General features: G+C 58.4%; 1 protein-coding gene across 1 annotated transcript; it reads right to left on the bottom strand.

Moving 5' to 3' along the window:
• Positions 1–2,090: 2,090 nt before the first annotated feature.
• POFUT2 (protein O-fucosyltransferase 2) lies at positions 2,091–14,622 on the bottom strand. The gene is made up of 9 exons (XM_075542197.1): positions 14,457–14,622; positions 12,418–12,668; positions 10,205–10,349; positions 9,446–9,556; positions 6,450–6,516; positions 5,935–6,060; positions 5,108–5,288; positions 4,803–4,926; positions 2,091–3,464 (listed from the first exon to the last, which is right to left on the bottom strand). The coding sequence occupies exons 1-9, from the start codon at positions 14,585–14,587 to the stop codon at positions 3,311–3,313; spliced, it is 1,290 nt and encodes a 429-aa protein (XP_075398312.1). The 5' UTR covers positions 14,588–14,622; the 3' UTR covers positions 2,091–3,310.
• Between the last annotated feature and the right edge of the window lie 3,535 nt (positions 14,623–18,157).

The following is an 18,157-nucleotide window of genomic DNA, read 5'->3' as shown; positions in this document are numbered from 1 at the left end:
TCATGGTGCTGCCGAAGGCATGCTGAGCAGGGCGTGTGGGTGCTGCTTCCTACAGTGGTGGATGGGGAGCTTCTCAGTATAGTAAGTTCTTTTTGGGGGCTCCTGGTAGAACCTGAGGGCGCCCTGGGCTGCTGACTGCAAGGGCAGCAGAGGGAATCCCCTGGCTGTTTCCCAGGAGAGAGCTCTCTGCTCAGTGTAAGCCTCGGAACTCCAAAGGGGTTAGTTCTACCCTGTTCTCCTCGGGGGGGGGGGGGCGGGGGGGTAAAAGGGGGAGTAAAAGGGGGAGTGTCAGGATCCGCTCAATGGCACTAAGTCTGACCTCTGGTTTGTAGAACGCGTGTCCAAGTGTCCTCCCTCCGCTTACAGCCCTCGAACTGAGCCAAGGTTGTGTCTGGAGGCATGAGGGCTGTCTTGAGGAGGGCAATTATGTGCAGTCCCAAAGTCCCAACCCACGGTCCCCAGCTTGCCCACGTGGGGCCCTCAGCCAGGCAGCCCAGGTTGGCCAGGGGTCAACACACAGACCACACTTGTCAGCACCCAGGGGATTTGGAAACGGAGGGTGTAAGAAACTGCAGCTCAGGTTTCAGGATGCAAATGGCTGCTTCCCTGAATCTCTGAGGCAGTGACCCCAGGAAGGTGTCAGGGTGCAGCTCCTGAGGCATGGGGGCTGTCCAACCACTCTGCATGGGCCTGTACCGCCTTCCTGGCTTGTACCAACTCCTACAGGGAGAGTGGGGGGCTTCCTGTTTCTCTTCTGGACTGCTTCAGGTTGACCTGGCCCCAGGGACCTAGGGGAGGGACCAGGCTTCTCTGTGACCGGTTTGTGGCAAACCTGTGCTCCCAGGTGAGTGGGAAGCCTGACCAGGTGACACCTCTCCAGGTTTCTTTCCCCACCTAAAATGCTGCCTCAGTCCCCTGCCTGTACCCCAAAAGTTTGGGGGTTGGGCTTGCTTCCAGGGTTGATCTGGGGCTGTGCCCGACTGCAGCCGATCTCGGGGTCAATGCAGGGAGGCTGGGGAAACATGGACGAAGCCACCAGATGGGCCTGGCCAGGAGGACGTGCCTCTCCTTGCCTAGGCTCCCGGCTGCTCCTGGGGTCCGAAGTCATGATGGTGATAGAGAGAAGAGTGGGTGTCACTGCTCGGAAGGGTGAGAACCAACTGTCCAGGAGCCTCAGGGTGACCCCGGTTTGTGCTGGGCTTGTCACTGCCCTGGGGCCCTTGCACAGCAAGGACACAGGGACAGGTGGGCATCCTACCCTATGGTCACCCTACGCACTGACTCTGGGTCCAGAGGTGCAAAAGGACAGCAGGGAGGGGCTGTGCTGGGGCACAGGGAAGAGGCAAAGTGGAAGTGGCTAGTTGTCAGGTCAATAATACGTTCACGCTTGTCCTGTTCAGAAGCCGCCTCCCATCTTCTCTGCCTTGTCTGACCGGCCGTCCCCACCGGCCCTCAGCAGCTCCGAGGTGCCGGGAGGGCTGGTTCGCCCGTCTCAGCACTTGCTTCCCCATCCTCTTTATGGACTGTGGCAAGTGGCTCCTTTGTCAGAGTCCCGGGAAGGTGAGGGGGCCACCTGAGGGCCAGAGGTGCTGCTCAGAAAGGGCGGTCAGCCCACAGCTTGGGAAACCCCTTTCCTGGCCAGGAGCCGCACCCCTGCAGTGAAGCTTAGTGTCAGTGGGTCCAGAGGCCAATGAATCGTGGGGTGGGGTGGAAACGCTGAGTTGGTATCCTGCAGGCTGGGCACGGTGAGGGTACACAGTGCCTAGTTTCTCCCTGTGCTCCGTGGGTCTCCCTGGAGGTCTGCCCTCACCCCTCCAGGAACTGACCACTGCAGCAAACCCGTGGGCAGCCCGCCCACCCCTCTCCCAAATCTGGTTACAGCTCTCACCACCCCCGCACGTGTTTCTCATCTGTCCTACAGGTTAGTGGCCCCCCCTTCCTCCAGCCTGTTGTCCCCAGCCTGTTGAGACCTACCCTGGGCCCTGCCCGCGATACTGATGCTGGCCACCCACCTCCTGAAGCCCACCGGGCTCCCTCCCCCAGGACACCTCACTGCATGTCCAAGAGAAAGGCACCAGCAGGGTGCCAGCTTCCTAGAAAATTTACTTTATTAACAACATCTGCACGTACAAATGGAAAGAGAATAAATATCGCGTCACTTCACCCTGCTCAGCGGTGAGGACCACTCGGTGTGGACGGCAGAGTCAAGACAAGGGAGGCAGGTTTCAAACGCTCCGCAGGGAAGCCAGAGGGACAGAGCCAGCGCCCGACGGGGGGCAGCGTCTGGATGCAGAGTCCGAAGGCTCCCGTCCTGCCTGCCTCTCCTTAGGGCCAGCGGGAAGTGGCCTGTCGGCTGGCAAGGCTGATGGTCACGCGCTGTGGCGGGAAGAGATGGTGGGGCTTCCGGGTGGAGGGGAGGGTGTGGGTGCCATCTTGAGAGCTCGGTGCCCCTCTCAGCGGCAGTCTGTCCAGCGGTGCCTCTTTGGCAGAGATTCCCCCTCAGCAGCAGCGCCGACGCACTGGGAGGGGCACCTGCCCCAGCCGAGTCCCGAGCAGGCGGCAGTGGACCTGAGCTTCCCGGGAAGCCGGTGTGTGCACCATCAGCCCTCACCCATTGCTGTACCCACAGCCCCTGAGGTCGTGGATGGACGCGTGCAGGGCAGTGGAGGTGGCAGCCCAGGCGGGCCCGTGGCTGTGAGCAGCTGGTCTGTACTCTGAAAACCAGCCCAAGAGACACTCTGGCACCTCTATCAGGTGGGGAGAGGGGGCACGCATCCCCGGAGCCTCTGCTCTCCTCCCGTGCCCACGGCAGCGGATCAAGTGAGGCCACTGGGAGGAAGTGTGCCTGCGGATGGGGCAGAGGGCTCTCCTGTCGCCACTGGGGAGACGTCAATCATCAGGACACGTCCGCCTTCTGTCAGCCAGGAATGCAGCACACAGCCGAGCCCCTTGGTGCCACCCACGCCTCGTTCAGAATAAGCAGGAAACGGGAGCCGGAGGCCAGTCCCCCCAAACCGCAGCTACTGCAAACACTGTATTTCTGTCTATCACACAGCCTACTTGTGCTCACAGGCCCGGCCCCGCCACCAGTCCGTGCAGAGCGGCAATGCACTCTCCCAGTAGAGGCCAGCCACTGGCTGGGCTGCTGCACACACCCGCCCCAGGCTCCACCTCAGGGCTCTACTCGGGCCACCTCCTCGGGCCTGGGGCCCCGTCAGGGGCACTGGCGTGCCCACCTGCCTTCCTGCCAACAGCAGACCCCGAGGCCCTGGGAAGGAGCATCCGCGGGGGGCGGGGGCACAGCAGCGCCTCAGTAAACGATCTCCCAGTGGGTGGGCTGCTCACAGGCTTTCTCTTGGTCCCCACAGAACCTGTTGTATGTGGTCTTGGGGTCCAAGCCCAGGATCTCTCTCTCTTCGTGAATCCGGAAAGAAAACGTTGAGACCGAGGTACCAATAAAAAACCTGCCGAGAAACACAAGGGGGCGGAGTGAGGTGCGGCCATCACCCCACGCCCCCAGGATGCGCGCACGCTGCAGACACTGGTGCCCTGGCTCCCCCATCTTTGCATCTGGCAGCACCTGCCCGCTGCGGCTGCCAACAGTGGAGGGGTTGATGTGCACAGACGTTGAAGCAGCTAAGCACAACTAAAGCAGAGTAAGTGCCCCAAACAAGGGCTAGTACGCACACGTGTATTTATAAGGCAAGACACTGAGGTAGTGAACAGACTCTGGGCATCTACCCAGTTTCCCGCAACACAAGAACTCTTGGTTCTAACAAGCTGGCACTGGGTGATGCCCACGTTCCCGATACGATCACTGAAGACAAAGTGGATGCATAAGCAAATGTGGCGAAGAAAGCAGATGGTGCCAGGGTATTAAAAGGCATAGCGTCTGGGGTCTTAAAAACTTGAAGCCAAACAAGCGGCCATCTAACAGGAAATCAACAAAGCCCACATGGAAGAAGTGCATCAGCCTGTGTGATGATGAGGTGTCGATGGGAACAGGCATCAGAAGTCCAAAAATAAACCACCTCCTCGAGGTGAAGGAGAGGGGTTGACAGAGCCCATCCAGGGAGAACTGGACATTCCAGCACAGAGGGGCCACATGGAAGAGACGACACCCAGGAGCAGTGTAACACCAACAAAACACACACTTCTCTAGGTCCTTAATCCTTCCTCCCCCCAGTATTAGGATCTCAGTCCGACATCGAAAATGCAGCTAGTCTGGCATACATACATCGGCACAGACGAGAACTTTCAATGTACGGAATTCAGGATAGACAATCCCTCAGAAACGGGGTTATTAAAGAAACAAGGGCAGGCGTCCTTTAGCAAGGCGGTGCTAGCCGCTGGGAGGACAAACATCCACCCTCACTTGGGGCAGTTCCGGGCACCTCTTCCTCTATCGTTACTGCCCCGATTGTCTGATCCCCTCAGAATTCCGAGTCCCCTGTCTCAGGCTGCTAGGGGCCCACCTGTCTGATGCGGCTGTTTCCCGTCTTGGTGCTTCAGGCTGGAGGAGTTCTACTGACCCGCCTTGGGGTTCCTAGTGGGGTTATTTTGTAACAGATTTTGGTGCTCTTAGGGTCTGTGACGTCTATTCCTATTTTAGCACAATCACTGTTATTTGTTAACTCTACTAATACATGTATCACCCAGGGGCCTGCTCCTCCGTTTAACTTATCGGCCACACTGCTTGTCCCTCTGCATGTCTGGAGAGTACATGCTGGACACATGGTAAATGGCAGGTTGAGCGAGGGGCCGTGCCCGAGTGTGGGCTGGGCTCTGATGACGGGCAGCACCTGGCATGGGAGCAGATCCACTGGTCGATGATGGCCACGCCCCCGTCTTTGTAGAGCTCCAGCTCCTCCCACGTGGGCTCGAAACGCACCATCTCGGGCAGAAGTCTCTTCAGCTCTTCGTAGTCTGCAAAATTAAGGGGGGTGGGGTGGGGATGCAGGTCACGCTGGACTCACCTGCTGTGCCTCGCAGAGAGCTGCAGGAGACGGTGCGGGCAGGGGCAGGGCAGCGGTCAGCAGGAGCAGTCCCCAGCCTCCCAGGCACCACATGAGGACCGAGGGTGCATGCCAAAGGTCACAGGCCATACCCTTCCTCACGGCATCGGTGGCCACGAACACCTTTTCTAGGTGGTGGGTCTTCATGAGGCTGCGGATCTTCTTCACAGCGCCTTCCAGACTGGGCATGTCCTCTCTGTGCCCCCAGATAAAGTCCTTCCTCCTCAGGTGAGCAGCAAGGTACGGACCCCCCAGCGAAGAACTCAGCTTGACCTATCAAAAAACCACGGGACATGCTGGAGCCAAATACAGAGGCTCCACGCTGGCGTCTGCGCAGTCGGGGCCTAGGGCCAGCCTGTAGGGGCTGGGGAGAACCGCATGGGCACATGTGCGTAGCGCTGAGAGAGTGCTGGGGATGCAGAGGGCCTGAGCACTCACAGGCACTTCCACCCAGCGCCCTCCAGCACTTCCTCTTGGGGATTCTCTGGGAAGACTGTTGTGGGGAAACGGGGGTCTAATGTGACGGCCTAACCCCAAGTAGTAAAAGGAACCTTAAACACAAAAGCAAACAACAGAGTGGACCCAAACTTCTCACACAAGAACAGCCCCTAGGAAGCACTTCCTGCTAGTTGGAGAGATCGTCAAAGGACAATGGGCCAACGCTGAAAATGTTCACGGACAGTGTCCACTTGAAGGAGGACACGGGGCTGCCCGGGAGCCTAGCTCGTCCTCGGGGGAGGGGTGGTGTGTGTGCGTGAGCGCGAGCCTCCGTCGCCTCCTCTCACATGTCATCTTGTCGTCTTCAGAGAGGTGGCTGGGCCTTGGAGAACCCCCACCCTTGATTGTGTTGAGTGGGGTCCCTGTGAAGGAGACAGGCCATCTCGGCTCTGACCCCACCTCTGCTAGCAAGAGGGACCACCTTCATCTTGGTCCAGTCCTCCTCGAAGGGGATCCTGTCCGCTTCATTGGTGGAGTTGAGGTGGCGGCTCCGGAACTCGTCCCCAACTGCTCGCAAGTGCTTGGCGAAGACCATGCTCCGCCGCGTCTGTGGGCGACAGGAGAGCGCTGGGCGCACGTGGGGGAGGGGGGCGCAACCCTGCTGTCTCCCGCACTCCCCTTAAAGCACACAGAGTCCAAGACTAAGGACGCACCGCAGGGAGACCATCCCCACAGCCTGCAGTGAAAGATAAGCAAAGAAGGCGCTGCGCTTAGCTCTGCAAGAGCCCCCAAGGCATAGTCTTCCACCGAGGGACGGACTGACGCCCCTAGGAGCTGGGTCCAGGGAGGGCAGTGTAGCCACAGGGTCTTTGCTGGCTGTGCGAGGGCTTGGAGTTCACAGTCAACTGCTACTGGCCCAGACCCATGACTTCTACGAGGCGTACGTTCAGAATCTTCCCGAGCGAGAGCAGAAGTGGCCAGCCAGGCGGTACTCACATCCCAGTACTCTTTCCCTCCGTAGTGGTCGTGCAGCAGGGTCTCGGCTCTGTCCAACATCACAGACCTGCCAGCAGAGAAAGACTACAAGTTGACTTTAAAAGCCGGTACCTCGCTCTCTCCGGAAAGCACAAAGCGGAAGAGGCCTAGGCCAAGGAAGAGACCAGGACCGCCTTGGTGGAAAAACTGAGCGCCTGGGGCCACCAGCATGCAGTTAGGCCAATTACTGCTCAGACTCTACAAGGTTCGTGGCTGACCTTCCACACACTGTGATTCTGAGAGTGGTGCTCTAATCCCTAGCCCATTCTAAACACCAACTAAAAACCAAAATCAGACTCACGGCCACTGAGTCGACGTGCATCACAGTGACCCTACAGCACAAGGGTAGAACTGCCCCTGTGAGTTTCTGAGACAGTAAGTCTTTACAGGAGTAGAAAGCTTCATTTCTCTCGTGGGGGCTCGTGGTTTTGAACTGCTGACCTTGCAGATCATAGCCACTATGCCCCCCTAGGTGACACACCAGGCGTCACCACACTCACTTGTGACTATGATCCATACAGGCACAAATGACTCCCGGGCACCCTGGGACGGCCAGGCGGCACAGACAAGCTGGTTAACCCCCATGCGTCTCGTCTGAGTGGCTCAGCTTGGCAGGCACGCTCTGCCTGTCCAGATGTGGCCACATGAAAGGTGGGTGTGTGCCTGCGGTCCTGACGGGGCCTCCTCTGGATGCACTTCACCTCCCTGTCCAACCTCAAGTCCTTCACGGCATCACTCCCGCCAATTTCCCACTGCCCGGCGACGTGGGCACAGCGTCCTTAGATGGTGACAAGTTGAGCATCACGTACAGGCTTTGGCTGAGCCGGGCCGAGTTAAATGTGCGGCAGTCTCTGTTCTAAGTCCTGCCGGGACCGAACACCCACGGTCTTCCCCTTCCTGGTCTCTGGCAGTCACACTGTAACGGTAACCCGCTCCATTTGCAGGCCCGCTCTTCATTCTACCTGTCCTGGGCGGCTCTCAAGTGCAGGCGGCGTGCGGTGCTGGGAGGCAGCTCCAGGTGAAGGGAGCCTGTGTGCTGGCCCGCCCCCTGCCCTGTACCTGCCCACTGACCCCAGAGGCCTTCCTCTGAAAACAGCCTCTGTGCGCATGCACAGCCTCGTGGGACCAGGAGCTGGTCACCCCAGCACATTTCTCCATCAAGGGCAGTGGCTGCATTTGCTGTGGCTCCGAGGATGAGCCTGCCAGGTTCAGAGGCACGGGAAACCAAGACCAGGCAGAGGACGCACGGTGTGTGCTGTGGGAGGGAGGAGGGAGGAGCTGGGGAGGGGCCCAGGAGAGGCTCCAGGTCTGTGTCAGCCACACCTATCCCTTCAGATGCTCCTCTCAGAATGAGTGAGCAGGGCACCCCTGGGCACGCCAGAGGTGTCCCACAGACCCGCACTGTGAGGGCAATGAGGGCCCTTCCTGCGGGGGCTACAGGTCACGGTGCCCCCAGAACTTCCCTGAGCAAGGTTCATGGGCCACTATGTGTGTCAACGGCTGAGCAGAGACCACCACAAATACCAGCTGCAAGGAAGGGATTAGCAGACAAGCAAGCAAACCAACCGACCAGACCACTGCAAGGCTGGCTGGCTGGCAGAGTCAGCGCCAGGGGCAGAGCCGGGAGGGGCAGGCAAGTTGCGGGTTGGCCCCTTTCCTTGTGGTCATGTCTCTGGCAAGGTGAACGTGACCTGCTGGGGTGGCCTGGCTGCCCTCTCTGGGGCGAGGTGTGAGGTCATCCCCGGCGGCCGTGTCTTTGGAGACTGCCTTGGGATGTGTGGATCGAGGCAGGCCGAGGTGCCTGTGTCATTCACTCCTGGGAGGGTTGGTGCCTTCCAGCCAGCTGGCTCTCAAGTGCCCCACATGGGGGTGACATGGACGCTTGGTGTCCATTTCTCCTCTTATTCAGCTACCCAGAAAGGGTGGCAGAGACCCCAGTAGCAGGCAGGAGAGGGGCCAGGGTTCCTACATGCAAACTCAGAGTCAGCAAAACATAGCCAGTAGGACTGTGTGCCCAGAGGCCCACTACTCTAGCCTGGCCTATTTCCAAAGGCCCAGCAGCCCCGGAGAGAACTGCTGTGGGTCCTGGTCTGCGAGGGTGGCTGCGCAGGAGCCACGCCCACAGCCACGCACTCCCTCAGGCTCCTGCGGCAGCTGACCACTCCTGCCTTTCTGGACTCCAAAGCCTGACCCACCAAGCCAATATGCCCATTGGCTTCTACTGTGTGTGTATGTGGTTAGGGGGGAAGGGGGTGTGAGGGCAGGAAAAGGAATCTCAAGGGCAGCCCTCCCGGCCTCTGAGCTGGGGACAACGGCTTTGACACTGGCACATTCACTGCTGCCCTCCATTCCGAGGGGTTTGTACACCTCGGTGGCTGTGGAGCTGGGCTTTTCCCCCTTTGCCCGAGTCCCAAGGGTGCTCAGGGGCTCTGAGACTAATGACTCAACTGAGACTATGGGCGGGCTGAGAGCAGGCTCACCACAGCCACTGCTCTGAGGAGTGGCCACACAGACCCTGAGGGCATCTGGGCTCTGCGATTCGTGTGGGCCCTGTGTGGTACTGAGGCAGCCCGCCACCTTGTGGTGCGTGGAGGCAACTGCACAGCATGTGGAGCTGTAGGGACCACCGGTGTTCCCCCCTCCTCTCCATCTACAGTCCTGGACCACGGTGGGTGGGTAACAAGTCACCACACTGACCGCTCTCACACACCCCTCCCCAGAGAGGATCAGAATGGCCGGTGGCCCCCCACAGGCCTGTCAGCTCACATGGCCTGACTTAATGCCCACGGTTGCTGGGAAATCTCCACGTCTGAAACCCCCACAGGCTCTGATGGGCGTTTGATCCTGACACTTCGGTCCCCCCAGCTGGTGAGTGCCAGTCCCCAGAGGTGAGCACCCTGTGCTAGTCAGTGGGCACACTCTACAATCGACAGCGTGCTCGGCGGCAGATGACTTACCGTGCTGACGTGTTCTGCAGAAGAACCGGTGCGATGATGGACGCCGATCCTTGGACAGACAGGCAGGAGACGTTCAAGCCCCTCGTCTCTTCATAGCCCCAAAACCATCCCCTGAAAGAGCCAAGCCCACAGGCTCCCGGTCAGCGTTGGGTGTTTTCACAAGGCAACAAGTGACTCAGGGACGGACCCGCACACACATGGCTTGGCCACCTCTCCAAGGAACCTGACACGCAGTCACACGCTTGCACCAAAGAACTCAATTTGCCGAGAGGAGACAGAGGTGTCTCACTCACCGGAGATCAGCGCCCAGGGGAAGAGGCTGGCAATGCCACACTTCACACCTGAAGGGCCACACAGCCCTGGCAGCTGCTCTGCCAGGCGATGAACTCTTCTGCACCACCCACCCACGGCTCAAACCTGGGAGTTCTCCCTCGGGGAAGCCTGCCCTGGGAGTCTCTTGTGGGGCACCAAGGCCCTGTGGGTGCTGGGCAGGGCATGGTGGCCAGCTCCACAGCCATCCGGCCTCCACTGCCTTCTGCTAGAGGGTGGGTTTGGCCTGCTCTTCAGGGCGCATTTAACAGTCTCTCACCACTCATGCTCATGGTGTGGGTGGCAGTGGGGTCACACAGACGGGGAATGGGGGGCCAGCAGCCTGGCCATAGGACACAGGGCGCTGGGTTGAGATGCAAATGGGCTATGTGAACAGGCACCTGCGAACCACTACTCCGGAGCCCAGTCCACCTGGCCCGCCGCGCGCACCTGTAGTACTCGTGCTTGTCCTGGGAGTAGAGGAGCTGGTCGAGACAGGGCCGCTCGTCGATCTTCTCCTCCCAGGCCCCTTCTTTCCAGCCCTCGGCGTAACTCTGCAGGACGTACACCTGGTCAATGAAGGGCCCACCTGACTCTGAAAGAGACCAAGGCAGCTGGAGTCGAAGGGCAGCCCGCCCCGGAGCAGCATGGGTGCAGATGTGACTCTCAGTAATCCAGTGAACCCCACCTCACTCCCATAGGACCGAATAAATGCCACTACAGAATCCCCAAAGGGGGCGAGTGGGGACCTCTGGAGGGCACTCCCCTGGCTCCTTCTCCCTTGCATGTCTGCCCCCATTCCCTCCAGCAGAGTCCAGTGTTTACATCAGTCACAAGCTCCCACACTGTTCTCATCATCGCCTGCAGCCTCCCAATCAGTCTGGGTCCCAATGGGCGTTCCCACCTCAGGCCTGAGACCCCTGCCAGGCTGCACCTTCTCTGGGGGCCTTCCCTGAGACTTGCACCCAGGCACAGGTCTCAAGTGCTCCCTCCTGAGTGCACTTAGAAAGTGGGTCAGGGAAGGGTGTTTGTGAATGGTGCTTCCCCAGTCGGCCGACCCACAGCGTTCACCCGACTTACGAAACCACAGTGACAAAATCTAAGAGGCACAACCCACCCGAGCCCATCGTCATCAAGTCCGTTCTGACTTCTAAAGAACTCACAGGTTGGAGCAGAACTGTCCCACAGGGCTTCCGAGGCTGTGAATCATGACAGAAGCAGACTGCCCCGCTCATTCCCGTGGAACGGCTGGGGAGCTCAAACTGCCCCCCTTTGGGCTAGCAGCCAGGCACTCAAAGACGTGGCCACCAGGGCTCCTTTGGCCCAGAGAGGGAGAAACGAAGATGTACAAGCCGCCCTCCTCAAAGGACCAGCCGTCATGGTAGTGAGCTGACCACCTGTGTAAGGGCACAACCCAGTGCATGGCACAGTAGCGGTTTGCTTCCTGGCTTGGACTCCTGTTTTCACTGGCGGTCCCCGGGTTTGGGGGTGGGGGGAACTTTTGGAGGTGGACTGCTACTTTGTTCTTCGGAGGCGCTTTTGGGTGGACTCAACACCTCTAGCACTTTAGTTAGCTGCCCATGGGATGCTTTCAAACTTCTCAAATGTCCCTGGGAAAAAGCACCACTTACATCTACGTCTAAGGAGCTCAGCATGGACTCAGTGGCAGTGAAGTTAAGGAGCCTGGTGGCCCAGTGGGTGAAGCACAAACACGGCTAGCAGCGCAAACCCACCAGCCCGCTACAGGAAAAAGATGTCGCTTCCTGTTCCGGTCAAGCCTCAGTCTTGGAAACTCAAAAGGCGCAGCTCTACTCTTTCCTACAGGGCCGCTGGGAGGTGGACTTGGCTTGATGGCAGGTGCATCTATGTCTCCCAAACAGGGCAACCCCAAACCAAGACTAGACTCACTGCCGACAATTCCAACCCACAGCCATGCTGTAGGGCGGAGCAGACCGCCTGTCGGTCTTGGGGCCCCTCAGCTTTTTGGAAGCAAAAGCCTTCTCTTTCTCTAGTCAGGTGGCTGCTGGGTGTGAACTGCTAATCTGGTGGTTGGCAGCTCAACACTAAACCAACTACGCCACCAGAGCTCCTGACCAAAGCCATTAACTCTAAATATCTTTATTCTAAGGAAATCTTTAACTCCTCTCCTTGAAAAACATCTAAAAGATTGAACAGGATTAAACCAAACAAAATCTGTCTTTACAAACGTGTCCGCCCACCCATGGCAGTGAGACACTCACTATACAGGAACTACAAGGAATCCCGTTAGGGATGTTCTTTCAGGACAAACACCTTTACGGCCTGGGGAGCCAGGTGCTGTCTGAACAAGGCCTGCTGGGTGGCCCCTGTGATTCTGCCGCTTTGACTTTGTCATCGTTGCCATCGTGCACGCTCTCCTTAGCGGGCTGCTGCGGGTTTCATAGATGAAAGCACACAGCTCCTGAATTCCGGCTCTATCTCCCTAGGGTGGTTATGCTAAAATCTCTGGCTGGGAAAGGAATTGGCCCTTAGGCAGAACAGCCCTTGTAGTACACTTGAGGGACAGGTGTGGCTGGGGCACAGGCACCTTCGAGGTTGACCCAGCTGGTCAGGGCCACGGGGCTGCCCTAAAGTTACCCCAAGGGAGAGTGACTGCTGGCCCAATGTCCTCCCGAGACCCTTACCTGCAATGAACTGCTCATACTCGATGACAGGGATGTTTTTATTGAGACTTGGAAGATCAAAAAACTCGGCCCAGGGGATTCGGACCTGATGGATGTCGGGGCTCTGCCAGTGGTAGAGGCGGCCCCATGGGGGCAGGACGAGGACCCACTCCTCAGTCCTCAGCAGCGTCTTCAGCAGGGAGGCCATGCGGATGTAGACATCCCTACGAAGGTTGAAGCCTTCTGGCGGGTTGACGTCATAGAGAAGGTATCTGAGCAGGGAAGGAAGACAGCAGAGCTTCAGGGAGCGGTCTCCAAACCGAAACCCAGCAAGCGCTCACCATTCACGGCAGGTCGCTTGTACCACAGATGCTGTTTGTGGCTTCTAGTTTCTGATGGGGGGTGGGGACAGCTGCCCACTCATTTCTACAGGAGTGGGAGGAGCAGCTATCTGGGCATCCACTCAACATTCAGAGAATTCAACACAGAGACTAACAGAGCCTTAAGCAGCTAGACCCTCAGGAGCACTACTCCAGTGGTTCTCCAACTTTTGGGACTGAAGATTCCCTTTACTCTCTTAATGACTGAGATGGCTGCTGCTCTCCCCCCTCCACACGCAATCCTTTTATGTTCGCTAAATCTATTGATAGCTCTATATGCAAAAAATGTTTAATAGCTTCATTAAATGTTTCATAAGTAACCTTTCTGATGAGAAATAACTACTTTTCAGGACAAGTGAAGAGTGGCCATATTGTTTATCTTGTAAATCTCAGTTTCTAAGGTCTGGCCATCGCTGGATTCTCCTATCTGCTTCCCACACTCCATCTGCTGCCAGATGACTGGAAAAAACCCACATCACATTCCTGAGAGGCTGGGCGGGAAAGACGGCCACTCGATGGCAACAGACACCAGTAGTAGTACGATCACAGCTCTCCAGGCACAGGAGTCCCCGGAAACACTTTAGGAACAATCTCCTGACCCAAAACAAGTCGTCCCTCTATGAAAACCCAACCCTAAAGGAGCTGCTTTGAACATACTCTCTTCTCGGATTTGCATTCTCCCTCCTTTACCACCACCACTAAACCAATGGCAATCCAATTCACTCCTCTTTATTAACCCACACCCACTGCTGCCCGCAATCCGGACTCATAGCAACCCCGCGGGACAGAGCAGAGGTGCCCTCTAGGGTCTCTGCGGTTGTAGACCTTTCCCCGGAGCAGCCAGCCTCATTTTTCTTCTGCAGAACCGCTGCTGGGTTTGATCCCCAAGCCTTTTGGTTCCCAATCCAGCTCCTGACCCACAGAGCACCCGGAGCTCCCTTCTCAGACCACAGATGACAGCTATGTTGAAAAACCGGCTTTACCCAAGGCTGGGGGCGGGGGCAGTAAGCAGCTAGCGCAGGGGTGGGGAACATCTGGCCAGAAGGCAGTGGAATCATCAGTACCAGATAACATCACAAAGAAATGTAGCCATCACTTTAGGGGTGAACTAATTAACGTGTTTAAACAGTACGGTCTGTTATAAACGACGTTGTAAATGTCCAAATGGCCCTTGGCAGAAAAGAGGCTCCCCGGCCCTGACCCTGAGGAAGTGGGCCACCCCACTCTGCGCCCCCCCCACCCCCCCGGCACCGGTGCAGCGGCCTTCATCCCTGAAATCCATAAAACAAAACATCCGCTACCTGGAGACTACGTGATGCCCTACAAGGGAGGCTGGGTTTCCTCAAAACGCAGCCCGTTCAAACAGCTGATGTCTGGTCTCCACCAACTCGGGGCAAACGACTACCCCGGGGTCCCCGGGGCCGGACTCTGGAGGCTGAGCCTGAACGGATGCGGTCCTCCCTCCTGCGGGTCTCCCGGAGGCGGTGTCCACCGAGGGTCCCCGGGAAGGGGGCGAACCTCACTCGGGACCACAGGCCAGGGGTCGTCTGTGGGACAGCGTGGGCGATGGGGGCCACGGACGTCCCCCACTGCCCACCCGCCTGATCGCCCCCTCTCCCCGCCCCCACGCCCGCTCCCAGCCCACCGCCCACCAGCCCTGGGCGCGGGAGGCGCGCTTACCGTCGGCGGGACGCCGCCCCCGAGAGAATGTCGGCCGCCGACTGGCCGGGCCAGAACTCCTCGCCCGAAGCTGAGGCGGGCGACCAGGATGCCACACAGAGCAGCAGGCAGACGACGCCGAGAGCCGCCATGGCCCTGGGCGGCCACGCACTTCCGGCGGCGGCTTCCCCCGCCCCGGAAACGCGCCAGTGCTCCCGGCGGGCGTCCCCTGTAGCCACGGCAACCCTGAAAGGCCCGCCCCAACCGGAAGCTCGCCCCTCCCCTTCTTCCTGTGGCGGGGCTCTGTAGCCATGGCAACTCTGGAGCGCGCCTTCCCCTGCGTCTTACCGCCTGCTCTCTGTCGTCGTGCGTTCCCGAACCCCGAACCCCGAGCTCACTGCCTCCAGTGGATCCCTACTCACAGTAGGATCCCTACTCACAGTAGAACCGCCCGGCGCGTTTCCGAGACTACAACTCAGAGGGAGCTGAAAACCTCGTCTTTCTCCCTTAGAGAGGCTGGCGGTTTCAAACGGACGACCTTGTGGTTGCAGCCCGAAGGGTAACCCTCTTTGCCACCAGCGCTACTTGGTTGGCATTGTCGTTGGGTGACTCGGTTCCGGCTACCCTATGCCCAGTAGAACTAAGCCCTGCCCCGTCTTGCGCCTTCCCCACAGCAGTGGCGATGCTTGAGCCCACAGTCGCATCCTCTGTGCCAATCCCTCTCCTTCAGAGCCTTCCTCTTTTTCCCTGTCCCTCCACTTTACCAAGCACCTGTCCTTCTCCAGAGACAACATGGCTGAAGTGCGTGAGGCAAGTCTCACTAGCCATGCCTCTGAAGAGCATTTCGGTTGTACTTCCAAGACATCTGCCGATCCTTTTGGAAGCGCATGGCCCTTTCAGTCATCTTCCCCAGCATCCATCATTCAAATGCATTAATTCCTCCCTTGTTCTTCCTTATTCAATGTCCAGCTTTCACATGAGTATGAAACGATTGAAAATACGATGGCTTGAGCCAGGCATACCTTAGTCCTCAAGGTGACATCCCTGCTTTTCAATACTCTAAAGGGGTCTTGTGCAGAGGATTTACCTAATGTAATGTGACTGTTGCTTCCATGAGCATTGGTAGTGGATCCAAGAGTGATCAAATCTTTGACAATTCCAGTCTTTTCTCCGTTTATCATGATTTTACTTGGTGGTCCAGTTCTCAGGATTTTGGTCTTCTTTACATTGAACAGTAAACCATACTGAAGGCTGTAATCCTTCGTCTTCATCAGTAAGTGCTTCAAGTCCTCCTCACTTTCAGGAAGCAAGGTTGTGTCACCGGCACATTGCACGTTTGTTCTGCATACAGATTGACACCTGATCTGAAGCTGCTGTCCACGTGGCTCTGGCTTGGTCACAGGTGGCCCATGGCCTACTGCCTCACATTGGCGACTGCAGGCCTGTCAGGGTGTATGACATGGTGGGGAGCTCTACGTGTGTGGCTGCCTGGGATCCAGGTACATAGCCAGAAACGCACCAAAGACCTATTTCTGGGAGGGCATGTGTGTCTCCCTAGTGACCATTCACCCTGGCCCCAGAACCCCTGGTGAGGAGTCCACTCCACATGCACCTGTTCCACTCCTGCGTCTTCTGACCCTTGGGCTCTGCAGGCATGTGGCTGTCCACTAGGGCCTGGGGTCAGCCTTGCTGGGCATCCAGGTCTTGCTCTTGGGCCTGGGCGCTGGCCAACCTGTGTGTCACTTGGGACACGGCTGGCACAGCATGCCTAGGGGTGGAACATGGTGACTTGTGGGCTGGAGCAGCTGCCTGATGTCGGCTGCCTTCTTTGTGGTGCTGTCCTAGCACACCCTGACCGCTGGACCCCAACACCTCACTGAAGTCCGGGTGCCCGGGTCTCCGTGGGGCTTTTCTCCCACCAAGGTGGCCGTTGCATCTCCAGAGGAGACGGCAGCCTGCTTACCCCCTCTTGTTTATCCTGCCCTGTCAGCAGGCCACGGCTCACTCTTTACATTTGCGTTTCCCTTTCCTTGAGTTCCCTCTGCGATGATGCAGGCGATATCGCCACAAGAGGGCAGGGGTGCCCTTCTCCTGGAACTTGCCTCCCCTTTCTGGAAGGGCAGGGGAAGTGGGGCCAGCCAGTGCCCTTTGACAAGCTTAGAACAAGAGAGAAAGGGCCCCCACCCTGGGGAGGGGCAGCTGTGGCCCACAGCCCTGAGCCGCTGGTCAGCAGACGGTTTGGCAAGGACTCAGGGTTTTCAAAAGCTGAGAGGAACTTGGGGCCTTCAGGAACGTGGGGGCAGGGGTGGGAGGCCTGTGGGGTGTCATGGCCGGTAAGCCTGAGGGAGTGTGGTGGGGATGGCCCAGGCTTTGCCACTGGACTGGGACCTGGGCTGGGTCCTGAGGCTCCTGTTGTCACTGACACACAGGTGTCAGGCATCCCAGGATACCAGACAGGCCTGCCGAGAGGAGCGTGAATGTCCCATGTCCTAACAAAGCTCCATTCACTGCCGGCTCCACTCCACCGAAATGCAGCCTCTCTGCTGCAGGCAGAACTCCCAAATGAAGATGCCTAGCAGGGCCTCACTGCCTCTGGAGGCTCTGGGGGAGCCAGACACGCCGCTCCAGGTGAGGACACAGCCAGTAGTGAGGGAGGAAGTACTACACCCTACAGTCATGGTCCAGGAAAGCCCAGGACCCTCAAGGTAGAAGCCCAGTTGTTATCCTTCAGCATAACCCTGGGTCTCCTGTTCCTCATAGAGGTCAGGGCAGGATGGAGGTCCCACCTGTGGTCTTAGGGGCACCCACCTCCAAGCTACAGCAGACCTGTGTCTGCCCCCCAGTGTGCGCTTGTATTTTCCACTGATGAATCTCGGTACCCCACCTTAAGCGTAGCTCCTCCTCGCGTCCAGGACCTCCCAGAAGTGGCAGAGAAGAATCCTGCTTCCGGGAGTGAGCCAGCGCAGGTTTCCAGATCCAGAGTCAGAACTCCACAGAGGAAGGCGCTCTGTCACCTGGTAGCCAGTCCATCATCAGCCACTGGGAGCTTGCTTACTCACCACACTGGCCATGGTGACCGTGGTCTGGAGTACTCGGGCCCGAGGGACACCGTCCAGAGAGAGCAGACAAGCAAACCAAGCCCCTGCTCTGTGGTCCCAGGAGCTGTCCATAGTGACTAAGGTGTGCGGGTGCCCCCGGTGTCTGGTGGACATGTCCATGATCTGAACATTGAATTGCTCTGCTGGGCACCCTACAGCCTGCCAATGCCTGCCCTTTCCATCTCCAGCCTGCTAGGACACCAGGAGGGCTGGTCCCAAGGACCCTGGTCTCCTGTGGGAGCTGGACGTGGGGTCCTTGGGCGGGGGGAACCATCCTCTGCAGTCGTGTCCAGAGGCAGAGCTCCCCCCTCCCTCTCACACCCAGATGTAGTCCCAGGATGAGCTCACCTGGCATCTGAGCCCAGGCCCAGGGGCCTGTGATCCTGACTCAGGGCCCTGGACACACCCTGCCACTGACTGTGGGGGAAGTCACTGAGGCTGTGGCGGATTGTATAGTTAATAGGTTAGGGGAGACCACTTTCTAAGGAAGGAATGCGAAGGACACAGGAGTGAGGGTTCTGCCTGGAAACCCTACTCCACCCCACATCGCCCCACGAGGACCTCCCCTCCCCCTGAGTGAGGTCTAAGAGGAGGCCAGATGCAGCCGGAGCAGTGGGATGTGCT

The sequence above is a fragment of the Tenrec ecaudatus genome, chromosome 2 (genome assembly GCF_050624435.1).
Source record: "Tenrec ecaudatus isolate mTenEca1 chromosome 2, mTenEca1.hap1, whole genome shotgun sequence".
Lineage (NCBI taxonomy): Eukaryota > Metazoa > Chordata > Mammalia > Afrosoricida > Tenrecidae > Tenrec > Tenrec ecaudatus.
This window is presented reverse-complemented; position numbering and strand designations above follow the sequence as displayed.

Excerpts from the sequence above, each read along its gene's own strand:
- POFUT2 (XM_075542197.1), bottom strand. The coding sequence starts at position 14,587 with ATGGCGGCTCTCGGCGTCGTCTGCCTGCTGCTCTGTGTGGCATCCTGG. Across the intron at positions 9,557-10,204 it reads GACAAGCACGAGTACTACAG|GGGATGGTTTTGGGGCTATG; the intron begins GTGCGCGCGGCG and ends TGGCTCTTTCAG. Across the intron at positions 6,061-6,449 it reads GAGGGAAAGAGTACTGGGAT|ACGCGGCGGAGCATGGTCTT; the intron begins GTGAGTACCGCC and ends TGTCGCCCACAG.